The 15,966-nt window shown below is 42.4% G+C and overlaps 1 protein-coding gene across 3 annotated transcripts in view; it reads right to left on the bottom strand.

Moving 5' to 3' along the window:
- The window catches only part of LOC122662056, an 83,363-nt gene that overhangs the window by 58,283 nt on the left and 9,114 nt on the right, over positions 1 to 15,966 (bottom strand). For all 3 annotated transcript variants that reach the window (XM_043857610.1, XM_043857612.1, XM_043857613.1), the window contains exon 3: positions 4,621 to 4,701. In XM_043857610.1, the coding sequence (XP_043713545.1) occupies positions 4,621 to 4,701 (81 nt within the window). The remainder of the gene's footprint in view (positions 1 to 4,620; positions 4,702 to 15,966) is intronic.

Below are 15,966 nucleotides of genomic sequence, written 5' to 3'. Positions count from 1 at the left end.
AGGTGCTAGTATTCCAATCTTTGAGAGCCCATTTGAAATTCTTAAGCTTCCTAGCAAAGGCAATAAGGGGGGAAGAGAAAGCTTGAACTGGGATATCCCAAACCTCTTTAACAGTAGTTAAGAAAGTAGGGTGAGACGACCACATGCCAAAATATTTGAACGGTTTGGGACCAAAAGAAATATAGAGTTGAATAAACAAGGAGATAGGACAATGATCAGAGATACATGGGTTATCAAAAGTGGCATGGGAAGAGGGAAAAGTAGAGAGCCAAGCTTCATTTCCCATAACTCTATCCAACTTGCAAGCAATACAAGAGACTCCAGTTCTTTTATTGTTCCAAGAAAATTTAGGACCAGACCATCTGAGGTCACTTACTCCAATATCCTTAATGCAACAGTTGAAGGCATCCACAGAGTCTAAGTCTAAATGATCTCCTCCTTGCTTCTCATAATCGGAACGAACAACATTGAAGTCTCCTCTCAGACCCCACAGGAGAGAACCAATCGGACCTGCTAGGGAGCGGAGGTCATTCCACAAGGAAGGTCTCTCAATTGGACTGTTAGAGGCATAAACAAAGGTAAACTGGAAGCTGGAATGGCCAAGGAAATCAGCAAAAATAAGATGAAGGAATTGGGAGGAGGAAAGAAGGGATATTTTGATTTTTGAAGGGTCCCAGATTAACCAAATACGCCCAGTTGGGTGAGAAAGGTTATTGGCTAAGAGAGACCATCCAGGGGCGATGGAGCTTAAGATTTTGGCAGAATTAGCCTCTTTTATGTGGGTTTCTAAGAGGCAGCAGAAGCTAGCACGAAGGAGTTTGATTCGGGAACAAACCACGGAGTGTTTGGAAGGGGAATTAAGTCCCCTGGTATTCCAAATAATTCCTTGATTCATTAGGACAACTGGGGAGGGTGCAACTCAAGCCCAAAAGGGTTGGGAGAGAAGATACGAACTTGTAAGGAGCTCCTATGTCGCCTATGGTAGGAGCGCAAAGCATAATGGGTAGTTTTAGCCAAGGGAATGATGGGAGTCAAAGGGGCCTGGGAGTTAATTCGGGAGGCAGCAAAATCGGGTGAAGAAGAAGAGTTGGTCGGGTTTAGGTTGGTTTGGGATCCGTTTGTTGAGACCCGTGAACCCAAGGGACAGAGAGAAATGGGATTTAAAGTAGATGGGCTAGGTCAGGAGGGCCCAGGGCCAGGTGGGACTGGAATAGGTAAGATAGGGTTAGTGGTGGGGACCACAAAAGGCAAGAGCTGAAAAGGGGCCCATCTCGATAAAAGGTTCAGGCTTGAGTCTCATATACCCACGAGTCCACGACAGAGCGAAGGAGACCAGAGGATCGATTCTTCAAAGAGGATCGTGGCTCAAAGAGGCTTCGATCGAAGTTGACCTCGGATGGAGAGAGATCTCAGTGATTGTGACCTAACGAGGACAACCGACCACATGGAGTCTCAAGGCTGGCGAAAGGAGCTGCAGAGTCGTCAGAGCGCAGACAACAAATCGATTTTGTCCCGTGGGTAGAGCACTAGTCGGTAGCTGCCCAGTGGCACTGCTTCATGGGAGGCTGATGTTGGAACTTCTTGCCAATTATTTCTCCACCGGCGCCTAGTTCCGGTTCTTCCTTTGGGAGGTAGAAGAGACTATCTTGATCTGCAATGATGGTCGCAAGAGCAGGACGATCCTCTACTGGGTTAGTGCCTTCACCACTGGTTTCATAGAGTGTCTGCAGGAGGGAGATTCACAAATGGAAGGGGGGCGAGAGCCCAGAAAATGGCCGACCAGGCAATTTTCCCAAAGCTTGCCCCCCTTCCATACTGTGAAACTTTCCTTGTCCAAGCGATGGCGAACCCAGGGGAACCTTGATATTTTCCTCTTGGACAATGGTTTTTTCGTCTTCAAGTTCGCGGATGAGTTCGACAAAATTCGTACCCTCAAAGGTGGTCCTTGGCCTAAATAACGAGTGCTGTTAAATAGCATGCGTTGGGGGTTTTCTGTTATGTCTTTATTATTAGTTGGGTTTAGTTGTAATTATTTTAAGTTGTCCTTATTAATAATTTACACCTTATAAAGTACTAAGTATGTGGACCTAGGCTCATGGTAGGCTATTCTGAATCCTACTGTGAGCTCTAGGGTTCCCCTTTTTCTCCCATCGTACTCTCTCTTTCTCTTTCTTTCTGTCTTCTCCTTCCCTCTCTTCTTCCTCCTTGCTCTTGTAGGTACTGATTTCCTAGTTCTTCGGTATCAGAACCAATCTAATCAGTCCCTACTACCTTAATTTCTCTGGTTTGAAAGTCCTTTAGGGCTTTCTCTTTGCGGTTTGCAGCAACCTATGCTTCCATATCTATTCTATGGAACCCTAGTTGGTAACGACATGGGAAAAAAAAAACTAGGCTTTCTTCCATGAATGTTGTTGGTTTTTTTCCCTCTAATGTGGATCACTATAGAAGATGAATCTCATCAAAGTTATCAAGCACATGAAGCATATTACCTGCAGCAGTGATTCCTTGGATTTCTTCTCTACATGGTATTGATTTTCTGAAGTTTACTGCTGTCCCCATATCCTAGCGGCAACCCTTTTTTAAGGTTTATGGACAGATTGAGATTCACTATAACAGGGAATATGTCAAGGACCATCTACTAGGGTCCTTCACCCAAAGTTTGGTGTCACCTTGATTTGTTGTTAATTTAAACTTCCCAAAATTTGGGTTTGTGATTGCAGAATTGGATTATTTGACTGCTGCTGGTTCTTATCCTGCCATTAGATCGTTGTGATATTGTGGGGTTTGTATCTCCTATTGGAATGTTATATCTGACCAGAATTGGAGACCCATCGAAAAGGGCTGACTTTGACTTCTATTAGACTGCTATTTCTGGCCAGAGTTGGGTTTTTTATTGGCAGTATTGCTGTTGGTCCTTCTTCTTGATATATTTATCTACTATTGGGCTACTATGTTTGATCTATATTGTGGTTTTCTATAGGAATTTTGTTGTTGGTTATCTCTTCATACATATAATGGGTAATTCAAAACTTTCAATAAACTCTATAAACGTCCAAATTACATCTATCAAGCTTAGTGGTGCCTCTAATTATTGACTTTGGGCTCAAGCAGTAAAGGTATACCTCAATGCCAAACGCAAGATGGACAATTTGATTCATGACCCTCCACCTCCAGACTTTAAGGAGTATAAAGAATGGATGAGTGAGAATGACGCTCCCCTTGTTTAGCTCTGGAACAGCATGGACCTTTTGTTGGAATTAACGTTATGTTCCACAACACTGCTAGAAGTGTCTAGAACAATCTCACAGAAAGTTTCTCTTAGGATAAGAACATGTCTTGAGTATACGATCTCTATGAAAAGTTCCCCTTTAAACAGAATGGTAAATCAGTGGGTGATTATTATAGTGCACTTAAAGGCATGTGGGAGGAGTTCAATGTTTACCAGCCTTTGTCTACTGACTTAAAAGTTTTAAATCTCAACATGCAGAATTTCTTGTGGCTAAATTTTTATCTAGGTTAGATATTGACTTACAGCCCATCAAAAGCCAGCTTCTTGAAGTAGAGAAGATATCTTCCATGAATGAGGCGGTTTTTTTTTTTTTGGATTTAACACATTGTGCCTCCCTCCCTCACCAAATCAGAACTATCCTCCTCTTCTAAGGATAATTCAACCTTTGTTTCAAATAGAGGAGCCTGTGGCTATGGTGCTGGTTTTTCCTGGCAGAGGTCAAAAGTTCAGCGGGAGGTGGTAGAGGCAAAGGACAACCACCTTACCAAGGTATACGTCAGTGTACACTGTGAAAAAGTTAATAAAACTATTGATACATGTTGAGCAAAGCATGGTAAACCTGAGTGGACTCAGCAGCTATCCGCTAATATTATTTCATCTAAAGGGAGTTCTACAGCCATGTCATCTTCTGACGCCAATCTTGCTTCTACTTCTGGAGATAGTCAATCTCTCCATTATGAGATGATTTTTTCAATCAATTACTTAAAGCATATTCAACAACTTGAGACATCTGCATCTACATCCATTGCTACAATTGCTCACTTAAGTACTGTTGCATTTCTTGTTTCTTCTTCCTTTACACTGTGGGTTATTGACTCCAGTGCCACCACCCATATGACTAGTAAATTATGTATTTTCCTCTCTTCAAAAGATCGGTCACCCTTCTAGAGCCATACTTGTTGATGGTTTCTTTACTCCGGTGTCTGCATCTGGTTGTGTTTCCTTCCCTTCTCTTGCTACATTAAATTCAGTACGTTTAAAGAACCATCAGCAAGTATGACTCTAGAAGGTTTCCTTTAACAGAGAGAAGATTTATTCAGTGTTTCCTTCTCTCTGTTAATCAACTCACTAACTCACTGAATAATTCTTTCTATTAATCCTCTGGTACCAAGTCTGATTTATCCTCAGTACTCCTATGTGTGGGTACTCATATTCCAACAATTATTTTCAGCTAAGGAAGTAAAAATTTGTACAAAGTTTCCGCGTTCCATAATTAAGGAGACCCAAATCTTTCTGTTAACAAATGACCACTCTCCTGCTGTGATGCATGCCAAAAAAAAAAAACCTTATTCCATAATGACCTTTTCAATCAAAAAATCAATTGTACATACCTCATGTGCCACAGGAGAGGTTTGATCATCCTTGTCAAATATTAATGCAAGAAGAACATGTTTAAACTCCTCATATGCTTCCTTAAACACAAACATGAACATGGAATCAATATCCATTAGGATACAAGCAGAAGTAGACGAAATGAAAAGAACTGGACATTCAGCATGGTTCAAGATCTCTTAAAATATAGAGCAGTCATCCATTATATCGTACTTGTATTGGAAAATCACAAGATAATTAGATGATAAATGCCAGATATGAAAGACTCGAGGAAAGCAAAGAGAAACCAGACACTTCCTACTTTACCTCAAAGAAAACTAATAAAAAAAAGCCTAAAATGTTCCAAACCAGAACTTCTTTATCAATCGACAAACAAACATTTAGTAATTTTCCCTTCATAAATGTTAGCTCAGCAAGTAAGCTAGTAGCCTACTACCATCAAAGCATCAAGGACGCATATCATGACTTCAGAATATTACTAGTTCCAATACTGGCCTTGCAAAGTAAGATCCTAAGCATTTGTTGTACCCTTATTTTAATGAACGAAAAAACTAATTTCACAGCCTCCATGATCTGACTGGCCAATCACATGTAGGATATAATTTTTATTTAATATTTAACCGCCTCTATTTTCGAGGTTCCCAATGCCCAGGATCTCCCATGCACTATTTTCAGATAGGACAGTTAGGCTGCCTGAATATCCTTATGTAAGCTAACAAAAGCCCTTTAATGAATAACAAATGTCACTCTTCATCTCCATGTGATGTCTATATGCTTTCAACCAAGCAAACTAATTTTCACCAGATTCAATGGCATGTGTTATCCAGATCTGATGTAGGATGCAATGTGGTATCCTACAGCAGCATTATCGTCAAAGAACCCTCCTATCTAACTAATTGTCAAGGGAGTACAGTTAAGTGTACCTCATCGTGAGAGAAGTAATGGAAAGATTGTCAACCTAGAAGTGGTTCTATGTGCCTGAGATCCAGTCCTACACTCAATTTGGAAAAGTCAAAGTAAGGTGCCCTACTCCCTATGTTTCTCGACAAAAGCGGGATGACAGCTAATCTTTGGCTGCTGGGGATTATACTAGCATGTTGAAATTAATCTGGTGTCAGAAAGCAGGATGTATTAGCATATGGGCAGTGGTACTGAAGGACTGGAGAGAATGATTATAAACACACTTTGGCTACAAGACATGTGGGATCATATACTTTTGTTTTTGTTATTAAAAGTCTTTAAAATTTTGTTGTACTTTGCAACTTTGTAATTCCTATTCTTTGATGGATAAATTACACTTGGAATAAATCAAAAGAAATTATAGGGCCACTCAGATCTCATTTACCCATTTTCCCTTCAAAGGTCAGTGGCCACAGATACCATGGAGGCCAACTAAGCATCAACAAGGTCCTACATGACCTATCTGTGCTCTAAGCAGTCCCATGATTCTTCTCCAAGGTTCCTCAAATCCATTTCCTCTTTGGATTTTAGGTGGGGCGTACAAGGAGTGGTTTGACTGAGACCTGTTAAGTGCAGTCATTGGATCAACATCATATTGCTTTATGTTTTTTAAGCACTTGTTGACATATTCTTTCGTGAATTCAGTCCTTCGGGGTTGACTTGTTTTAATGAAGACTTTCTCATGAGGTAAAAATTATAATGATTTTCCCCTGTTTCCTTAAGTCAAGGTGGGAGTCCACAAGTTAGTTTCTTTTCTCGACAGGTAGCCTATAACAAAATAGAAAAAATTACAGGCGTATCCACCAATGGAATAAAGATGCACAACCATGCATTACTCCTTAGGAGACTCATGGAAAGATTTAGAGAGAGCAAGAAGGATCTCTATATGGTCTTTATTGACCTAGAAAAAGCTTATGACAGAATTCCTATAGACTTAATCTGGCATGTGCTAGAGAAGAAAAGTGTTTCAAGTAAATATGCGGACATAATTAAAGATACGTATGATGGTGTGGTGACTAGTGTAAGAACCACGGGGGGTCAAGGTAGTGAATTCCCAATTACAATTGGGTTACATCAAGGTTCAGCCTTAAGCCCTTATCTGTTTGCACTTATCATGGATGAGTTAACCAGAGACATCCAAGATGAGGTTCCTTGGTGAATGCTTTTTGCTGATGACATTGTTTTGGTGGATGAGACAAAAGCTGGAATTAACACCAAACTGGAATTATGGAGATCAACCTTGGAATCAAAAGGATTTAAGATAAGTAGAACGAAGATGGATATATGGTGTGTAACTTTAGTAACCCTGGGACGGAGTATGAGGGGGTGAAAGTTGATGAGATAGCGATTCTGCAAAGTGATCATTTTAGGTGTCTAGGATCTATCCTCAGTAAGGAAGGTGATATAGAAGAGGATGTCTCACAGAGAATTTAATTAGGATGGATCAAGTGGAGAGGGGCATCCGGAGTGTTATGTGATCGACGGATTCCTGTAAAGCTTAAAGGAAAATTTTATAGGACACTCATAAGACCAGCTATGATTGATGCATATACATCACCAAGAGAGGCTTATTTTGATGGGAATAAGTCTAGGGTTAGGTTATATACATGTTGGGCCTTTGGTCCCATGGGTTTTCAATGTAATAGGTCACTTTTATGGACCTAAAGTAGGGGTAAATAGGTTGCATACGGGATTAGCTTCTATACTTAGTTTATTTTCATGTTTTAGTGTTTTAAATTGAACCGATCCAAAACTAGTTTGATCCAGTGGTTCAATTTAAGTGACTTGAGTCACCTTTCTTTTATCTGTTTTCATTATAAGTTGGGTCCACACTTCTCCACAAATTTGAGAGAGGTTGTGATGTGTAATTAGAGTCGGCTAGGAGTATTTACACTCCTAGGCTGATTAGGAATTGGGCCTTTGGCCACTATAAATGAAGGAATTCGGTGGAGAGGTTTCTCACCTTTGAATTTTGAAAAAAAATCTCTCTTTTGAGCTGCTGCTCTGCAACTTGTTCTTCAATGCTGAAGATTGTCTTGTGTGTGATCAAGACTGGTGGGATTGGTGTTTGATCTAATCGACACCTTGCGGTGTGAAGCCGGGGTGGTTCTTTTGAAGCTCTCCTTCAAGTTTTTGAAGTTCTACTTTCAAGTTTCTGTCCAAGACTCAATTTTTATTCAAGTACCTCTAAGGGTGTCAATCTGGAACCGAAACCGTATACCTAAACCAAAACCGTGCGCGTAAAACCGTACCAAACCTCACCGTTGCAAAAATGGTACAGTACGGTATGGTCAAACGGTATTGACCACGGTATGGTACGGTAACGGTTTTTACGGTCATACCGTCGGTATGTACCGAAACCATACCGTTTTACCGAATTTGTACCGTAACCGTACCGTTTTGGGGTGTAAACATGTAAAAATGAAACCGTACCGTATGCATACCGTTTTTGTACCGCATGTATACCGTTTTCATATGCATACCGTTTATAAAAATCGAATTTATACCGCTTTTTGTACCATATATATACCATTTTCGTACCGTACCAAAACCGTACCGTTTTCATACATCATTTCATATCATAGCGTAGCATCGGTTGCGGTATTGAAAATAGGGTTCCTAAACGATGCGGTGCGGTATCGGTATTGGGTTCCTATTTTTGGTACCGTCAGATTCGAAACCGTGCACGGTTGACAAGCCTAAGTACCTCCATCAACAAGCTGCTACCAATAACTTTCTGCCGTTACAAGTAAGTTGGAAGCATCCCCAGGACCCCATCCCCATACTTCTTCTCCTAACCCTCTACAGCCCCAAACCCTAGCATTCCCCCCTTTGTTTTTAGTTTTCCCATAACCTAAATTCCCCACGGACCTAACCAGCCACCGATTCTGTCCCAAATTTGGATCGAATCTTCCCCTCCCCTATTGGGAAACTCAATCTTAGTTTGGACCCTTTCCCTCCATTCAAATCCTAGAATCTACACTCCCAATTAATTCCCCAAAACCCTAAAACCTGCACAGCCTAATTCACCATCAGAAACTGTCCATACTCGAACCAAATTATCCTCTCTACCCCTATAGCACTCAATCCAAACCCTAGCCCCATCCTCCCACTCTAAACCCTAGATTCCCCTTTTTTACTCTTTTCAAAAACCCGAAACCTTAACCCTATATTCCTGTTAATTTAAATCAGCATACTTCCCTCCATTAAAACATCCCTCAGGACCTTCACTGTTAGAATTCCCTACCTTGACTTGACATAACCCTAACACCAAACACCAACCTACTTTCACCAAAACCCTATTTGGACCTAGCCAATTCACCTATTCATAACAGATCCTGGTTGTCTGGCTCCTAGTTGGTCCCCTACTAATCTAGGACTACATTAATGATGTATGGCGCAGAGTGTTGGGAGGTTAAGAAGTGGCATATAGATAAGGTGGTGGCGATCCTGTTCATAATAGACCCTGGTTGTCTGGCTCCTAGTTGGTCCCCTACCAATCTAGGACTACATTTATGATGTATGGCATAGAGTGTTGGGAGGTTAAGAAGTGGCATATAGATAAGGTGGTGGAGATGAGGATGTTGAACTTGAGATAGATGAGTGGAAAAACCAGGAAGGATAAAATAAGGATGATCATATTAGAGCCGGCTTAGGAGTAGCCCCAATTCAAGATAAACTACGTGTCAAGCCAAGATGCTACTGGGTTCAGTTGAGACTTACTTGCTTGATAACAGCTTTTTCATCTTCAAATTTTCAGACAACATGTCAAGCCAAGATGCTGCCTACATGAACTGCCGCTGCCACCCGAGGACCCTCCCCTCCCCACTCTCCCATCTTCTCCTACCTCCTCCCACCCCTCTGCTGGTCCCCTAACCCCTGGTCTTTCTTGATCCTCACTTTTCGGCAACTCAAAGTCTCCTTTTGGAGATGGCCATCGTTTGCACTTTGTTCCCCCCACCTTTATTGGTTCCACCAAGATTGCCCAGTATGATTCTATCCTCCTGGTCAATGAAGCTCGCAAATGGGAAACATGCCTTGTTGGGCATTTTATGGGTAGCCGTCCACCCTTCCCCATAGTCAAAAACTCCCTTTCCAAGCAATGGAAACTACTGGGTTCAGTTGAGACTTACTTGCTTGATAACGGATTTTTCATCTTCAAATTTTCAGACGAGCTTGACAAATCTCGTGTTCTTGAGGGGGGGTCCTTAGAATGTTGGCAGGAAACCAATTTTCCTCTGACAATGGGATCGATACCTTCAGCTCAATAAGCTCGACCTTAGCTCAATCCCTATGGGTCTCTCTGCCAAGGCTACCGCTCCACTTTTGGTGTGAGGATGGCCTCAGTGTGGTGGGCTCTGTCCTTGGGAAGCCTCTTTTCTCAGATGGAAGAACAAAGAAGCAAGATAGGCTCACCTTCGCCAGAATATGTGTCAAAGTTACAGCCGATGTCCCTTTGCCGTCCTCTATTACCGTCTCTGATAACGAAGGGTTTTCTTTCCAACAATCTGTGAGCTTTGATTAGTCTCCCCCCCCCCCAATTGTGCTTCCTGCAAAGTATTTGGCCATGTGCTGAGCCAATGTCAGTCCCAGTCTTCTCCTCCTTCCTCTTCCCTTACTTCTGAAACCAATCCCCAACCCTCTCTCGCACCTCTTGGCCCTATCGCTCATCCAAATCCTCTTACCCCTGCAAACGCCCCTGGTGACGGAGCCATCGATATCTCCCTTGGTGACGGAGCCCCCTTTTCTCCCCTTTCTCATGGCCGCCGTTGGCAATGGTATCGAAAGCATATCCGCCGTCGTGTCTCTGCCTCCTCTTCCCCCTCCGGTCACCAGCCTGTTGCTAGCTCCTGTCCGATGGTCTCTGCTAGCCTAAGGACCGCTGGTCACAATCGTTTTCTCCCCTTGGGCTCTTCGCCTGACCCCTTTATCGACCCTGCCATCCCTGCTCTTCCTTCTGAGGCGCTGGCCCCTTCGCCTGATCCCTCTGACGATCCTCCCATCAATGTCTCCCCCTCCTCCTGTCATGTGCTTTATGGGGATTTCCAATTTCCTGAAAAAGCAAAAGAAAGCTTTTTTATCCTCTAAACCTTCTTCCCCTTGAGTTTCTCTTCTTGTGGGCCCCCTATGGCCCCTGCGCTTCTCCCTCTTCCCTCTACGCCCAGGCCCACCTCCCCCCCTCCTTGGCTATCCCCGCTAGGCCAAATGGGCCTGTAAATTCGTCCCTTTCAGCCCATCGTTTTAACACTCCTTACCTTGCCATCCCTAGTGTGGCCCATGTTAGAGTTTATATGTTGTAACGGTATTTTAGGGACTAGTTAGTTTACTAGTTGCCTTATATTGTAATTCTCTTTTTCCCTTTTACCTCCCTAGGGAGGAGTATGTAATTTGTTCTATTCTCATTAGTGAAGTAATATAGGTGTGTGAGAGACATTCTCAAAAACACACAACTTTCCACCGAATTCTCTTTCTCTCCATTTCTTCATCTTCCTCTTCTCTTCTTCTTCTATCTTCTTCTTCTTTCTTACCTTACATCCATTACCTAAATCTCAACTTGGTATCAGAGCTTTCTCTGATTCTGGTTTGAGAGTCGTTCTACTTGCTCTCCTTCTTCTCTCCCTCTCTTTGGAACCCTAGGTTACAAAGGGGTTCCAAGGAAGGGGCTGCTATGTGAAAAACTTTGAAGGAATCATGCCATATGTCTAGATGAAGACTATGGAAACACCAACAGAGGTATTCAGGTGAAGATTTGACTATTTAAATCCCAAATCAACAAAGGAAAGTTCAGACTGGGTTACCACCAGCTTCTCAGTGTATTGCTTGTCTGTTCTTCACCCTACGTTTGTTCAAGTCCAATCTTGGTTCATTGGAGTCGCCTTAGGCTCCTCTTTCATGCTTCCAAAAGCCTGGTTGCAAAGGGAGAAAGCTCAAGACCTGCAACTCATGTTTGTGCTGCTGCTACAGTACCGCCAGCATTTTCTTTCTTTCTTTTGGTTCTCCCTTATTCCAACATATTTTACAGTGGAAGCAGGCTTGTTAGAATCGCCCAGAGGCATCCTTTAAGGTCCTTAGGGAATCGGCTAGTGATATGGAATGATTGTAGAACATAGTTCTCTTCTTTACAGCTTCTGGTTTCACCTATACAGCCTTGTGGTGTGTTGCATGGTTGCTGTTGGTTGAAGGAGTACTTTATTTGAGTGTTCTTGATTGTTATGGAGTGAAGCTAAGGTGAACATAGTACATTTTTTTGTGGTGGAATCGATTGCTGATTTGTCTCTGTATTTGGGTTAAATGTGGTCTTCCCATTTGAGTTGAATATTTTTCTTCCAAAGTGGGAATGCTTTGTGTTGATAAGGAAAGTGGTTTGAGCTTCTCCAGTTGTGTTGTTGCATTTCTGTGATCTTTGAGTTGTTCACTTTGTTTGGCTGCTGGACTGCCTTCTTTCTTGGGTTGAGAAGTGTACTCCCCATTGGATTTGAGAAGTGTTCACTTTGTTTGGCTGCTGGACTGCCTTCTTTCTTGGGTTGAGAAGTATACTCCCCATTGGATTTGAGTATCATTTCCTTTTCTTTGTTCATTCCTACATTATGTCAACTCTTGGTGGAAGAGGCCAGGGTCCACCCCAAGGAAAAGACAGAGATAGATTCCGCTGTGACCACTGTGGGAGGTTTGGACACACGCGAGAGAGATGTTGGACACTTCATGGTTATCCCCCTGGTATACCAGGCAGCGGAAGAGGGGGAGCCAGAGCATGCACCTTGTTGCACGAGGATACACCTATGCGACCTCCATATGGACTACGGACGAGACACTTCGGTGTACTACCAGCTTCCACTTTATAGGCCTCTACATTTGGCCCTTCTACTACCTCTATGTGGGTCATTGACTGCGGAGCCACTGACCATATGACCGGCATATCTCAGTGTTATGACTCTTACTCTACCTATTATGGTCAGGAAAAGGTTAGAGTTGGCTGATGGTTCCTATTCTTCCATTTCTGGTAAAGGTAGTGTCCGTGTTACTTCATCTCTCTCTCTTGACTCTATTCTACATGTTCCTCAGTTTCATACTAATCTCCTATCTGTGAGCCATCTAACCAAATCCTTGAATTGTTCTGTTACTTTCTTTCCGTCTCATTGTGTTTTTCAGGATTTGGTGACAAAGAGGGTAATTGGCAGAGGCCGTGAGGAAAAGGGACTCTACCTTCTTGATACAGGTCCATCTTCTCTTACGACTGCTCAATCATATGTATGTGGGCGTAATGACAATAGTAATGTTGACTCTGTGATGTTGTGGCATCAGCGTTTGGGTCACCCTTCTTTTGGTATTATGAGGGCAAAATTACCCCACCTGTTTTCTTCCATTCCTTCTTCCCATGTGTTTTAAGTGTGAACCCTGTTTATTTGCCAAACATTGTCGTTCTCCTTATCCTTATCATGGTCATAGATCTGATGTTCCTTTCCATATTGTGCACTCTGATGTTTGGGGACCCTCTCCCACTACTTCTCTGTCTGGCTATCGTTATTTTGTTTCCTTTGTTGATGACTATTCCCGGTCCACTTAGACCTACTAGATGAAACAAAAAAGTGATGTTTATGATGCCTTTAAATATTTTTATCAGCTCATTTGTACCCAGTTTCGTACTCGCATTCAAATTGTTCGTTCTGATAAAAGAGGGGAGTATATGTATGGGGGGCTTCAACAGTTTTTTACTGATCATGGCATTATCCATCAAGTTGTCTGTGTTGACACCCCTCAACAGAATAGGGTGGCAGAAAGGAAAATCGCCATCTGTTGGAAATCACTAGGAGTCTCCTGTTTGGCATGCATGTTCCTAAGACTCTTTAGTCTGCAGCTCTTCTTACTGCTTCTTTTTTAATCAATCGCATGCCCTCTAAACTTCTTGGCTCCAAATCCCCTATAGACTTGTTATCTCCCCAGACTTCTGCTTTCTCTCTTCCTCCTAAGGTGTTTGGGTGTGTCTGCTATGTCCATGTGAATAAATATGCTCGGACCAAGCTTGACCCCAAAGCACTCAAATGTATTTTTCTTGGATACTCCTCCTCTACCAAGGGGTATAAGTGCTACCATCCCTTTTCCAGAAGGACTTTTCTCTCCAAAGATGTTACCTTCTTTGAATCTATTCCTTTCTTTACTTCTTCTCATCATCCTCTTCAGGGGGAGAATAGTGGAAATGAAGAGGCTACTTCTATCCCTTTCTATCCACCTTTGCCTACTTCTCAGTTTCTGTTTGATATTGGGAAACACAAAGAAAGGGCTGTTGTTGATACTGATACCCATTCAGGTAATGATGCTAGCAATGAAACAGAAGGAGCTGTTGTTGTTGAAAATGGTTCTGGTAATCAGAAAGATTACCACATTACATACAAAAGAGGTGAAGGCTTGCATAATACAGGACAGAAGACCTGCCAAGAGCCCTCTTTGGATCCTCATCCTGAGCTCCACCAACCTCATTCAGGTGATATCCCTTCTCCTCCTTCTGATTTAGACCTTCCGATTGTTGTTAGAAAAGGAAAGAGAGCTTGTACTAACCCTATTTCCCAGTTTGTTTCCTATGGATGCTCTCTCTCCCATAAGTCTTGCTTTCACTGTTGCTCTTTCTTCTGATTCCATTCCCAGGAATCTCATTGAAGCTATGTCTGACCCAAAGTGGAAGCAAGCCATGTCTGAGGAAATGATGGCTCTTGAGAAGAATGGTACTTGGAAATTAGTAGATCTTCCCAGGGAAGAGTCCCGTCGGATGCGGGTGGGTCTATACAATCAAGTATAGGTCGATGGTGCGATTGAGAGGTATAAGGCAAGATTGGTAGCCAAAGGTTATAGTCAAGTGTATGGGATTGATTATCAGGAGACATTTGCTCCTGTAGCTAAACACAATTCTATTCGGGTTCTCTTATCATTGGCAACCAATAGGGATTGGCCCCTATTCCAGTTGGATGTGAAGAATGCGTTCCTCCATGGTGACTTAGAGGAAGAAGTATACATGCAGCCTCCTCCTGGCTTCAAGTTCCCTTCAACTGAAGGCAAGGTGTGTCTCCTCAAGAAGGCTTTATATGGTCTCAAACAGTCTCCAAAAGCATGATTTGAGAGGTTCAGGCAGGCTATTCTGAAGAATGGATACTCTCAAAGTCAAGCTGACCATACCTTATTTACCCGGAGTGATAATGGTACCATTACAGCCCTTAAAGTCTATGTTGATGACATTATTGTGACTGGTAATGACAGTGTTGAGTTAGCTAGACTGAAGTCCTACTTGGCTCAACAGTTTGAGATTAAAGATTTGAGTCCCTTGAGGTATTTTTTGGGAATTGAAGTGTCCCGGTCCAAGAAAGGCATCAACATATGTTAAAGGAAGTTTGTTCTTGACTTGTTGAAAGAGATAGGGATGTTGGGCTGCAAACCAACAAGCTCTCCTATTGAGCAAAATCACAAACTAGGAGAAGATTGTGGTTCCCCTCTTGTTGATGCAGGGAAGTACCAAAGATTAGTGGGAAAATTCATCTACCTATCTATGACTCGCCCAGATATTTCTTATGCAGTGGGAGTTGTGAGTCAGTTTATGCATGCCCCCAAGAGTGGGCACTTGGATGCTGTATACCGTATACTTAGATACTTGAAGTCCTCCCCAGGGAATGGACTACTGTATGCCAGGCATGATCACCTGAGGATAGAGGGCTTTACGGATGCTGATTGGGCTGGATCCATCTAAGACAGAAGATCTACTTCTGGTTATTGCACATTTGTTGGTGGTAATTTGGTTACATAGAGACGCAAGAAACAACCTGTTGTAGCTAGATCCAGTGCAGAGGCAGAATTTAGGGCAATGGCACATGGAGTTTGTGAACTTATATGGCTGAGGCGATTAGTTCAAGAGTTAGGGTTTGCTGCAAATGATCCTATGCGGCTCTACTGTGAGAACAAGGCAGCTATAAGCATTGCTCACAATCCGGTACAACACGATAGAACTAAGCACATCGAATTGGACCGGCATTTCATTAAGGAGAAAATAGACTCTGGCTATATTTGCACTCCTTTTGTGAAGACAGGTGATCAATTGGCGGACATCTTTACCAAAGGGCTTTCTTCTCTCCAGTTTGATACCCTATTATGCAAGCTGGGAATGCATGATATTTATTCTCCAGCTTGAGGAGGAGTGTTAGAGTTTATATGTTGTAAGGGTATTTTAGTGACTAGATAGTTTACTAGTTGCCTTATATTGTAATTCTCTTTTTCCCTTTTACCTCCCTAGGGAGGAGTATGTAATTTGTTCTATTTGCATTAGTGAAGTAATATAGGTGTGTGAGCGACATTCTAAAAAACACACAACTTTCCACCGAATTCTCTTTCTCTCCATTTCTTCATCT

The sequence above is a fragment of the Telopea speciosissima genome, chromosome 5, assembly GCF_018873765.1.
Source record: "Telopea speciosissima isolate NSW1024214 ecotype Mountain lineage chromosome 5, Tspe_v1, whole genome shotgun sequence".
NCBI lineage: Eukaryota > Viridiplantae > Streptophyta > Magnoliopsida > Proteales > Proteaceae > Telopea > Telopea speciosissima.
The sequence above is the reverse complement of the archived record's forward strand: the minus strand, read 5'-3'. Positions and strand labels throughout refer to the sequence as shown.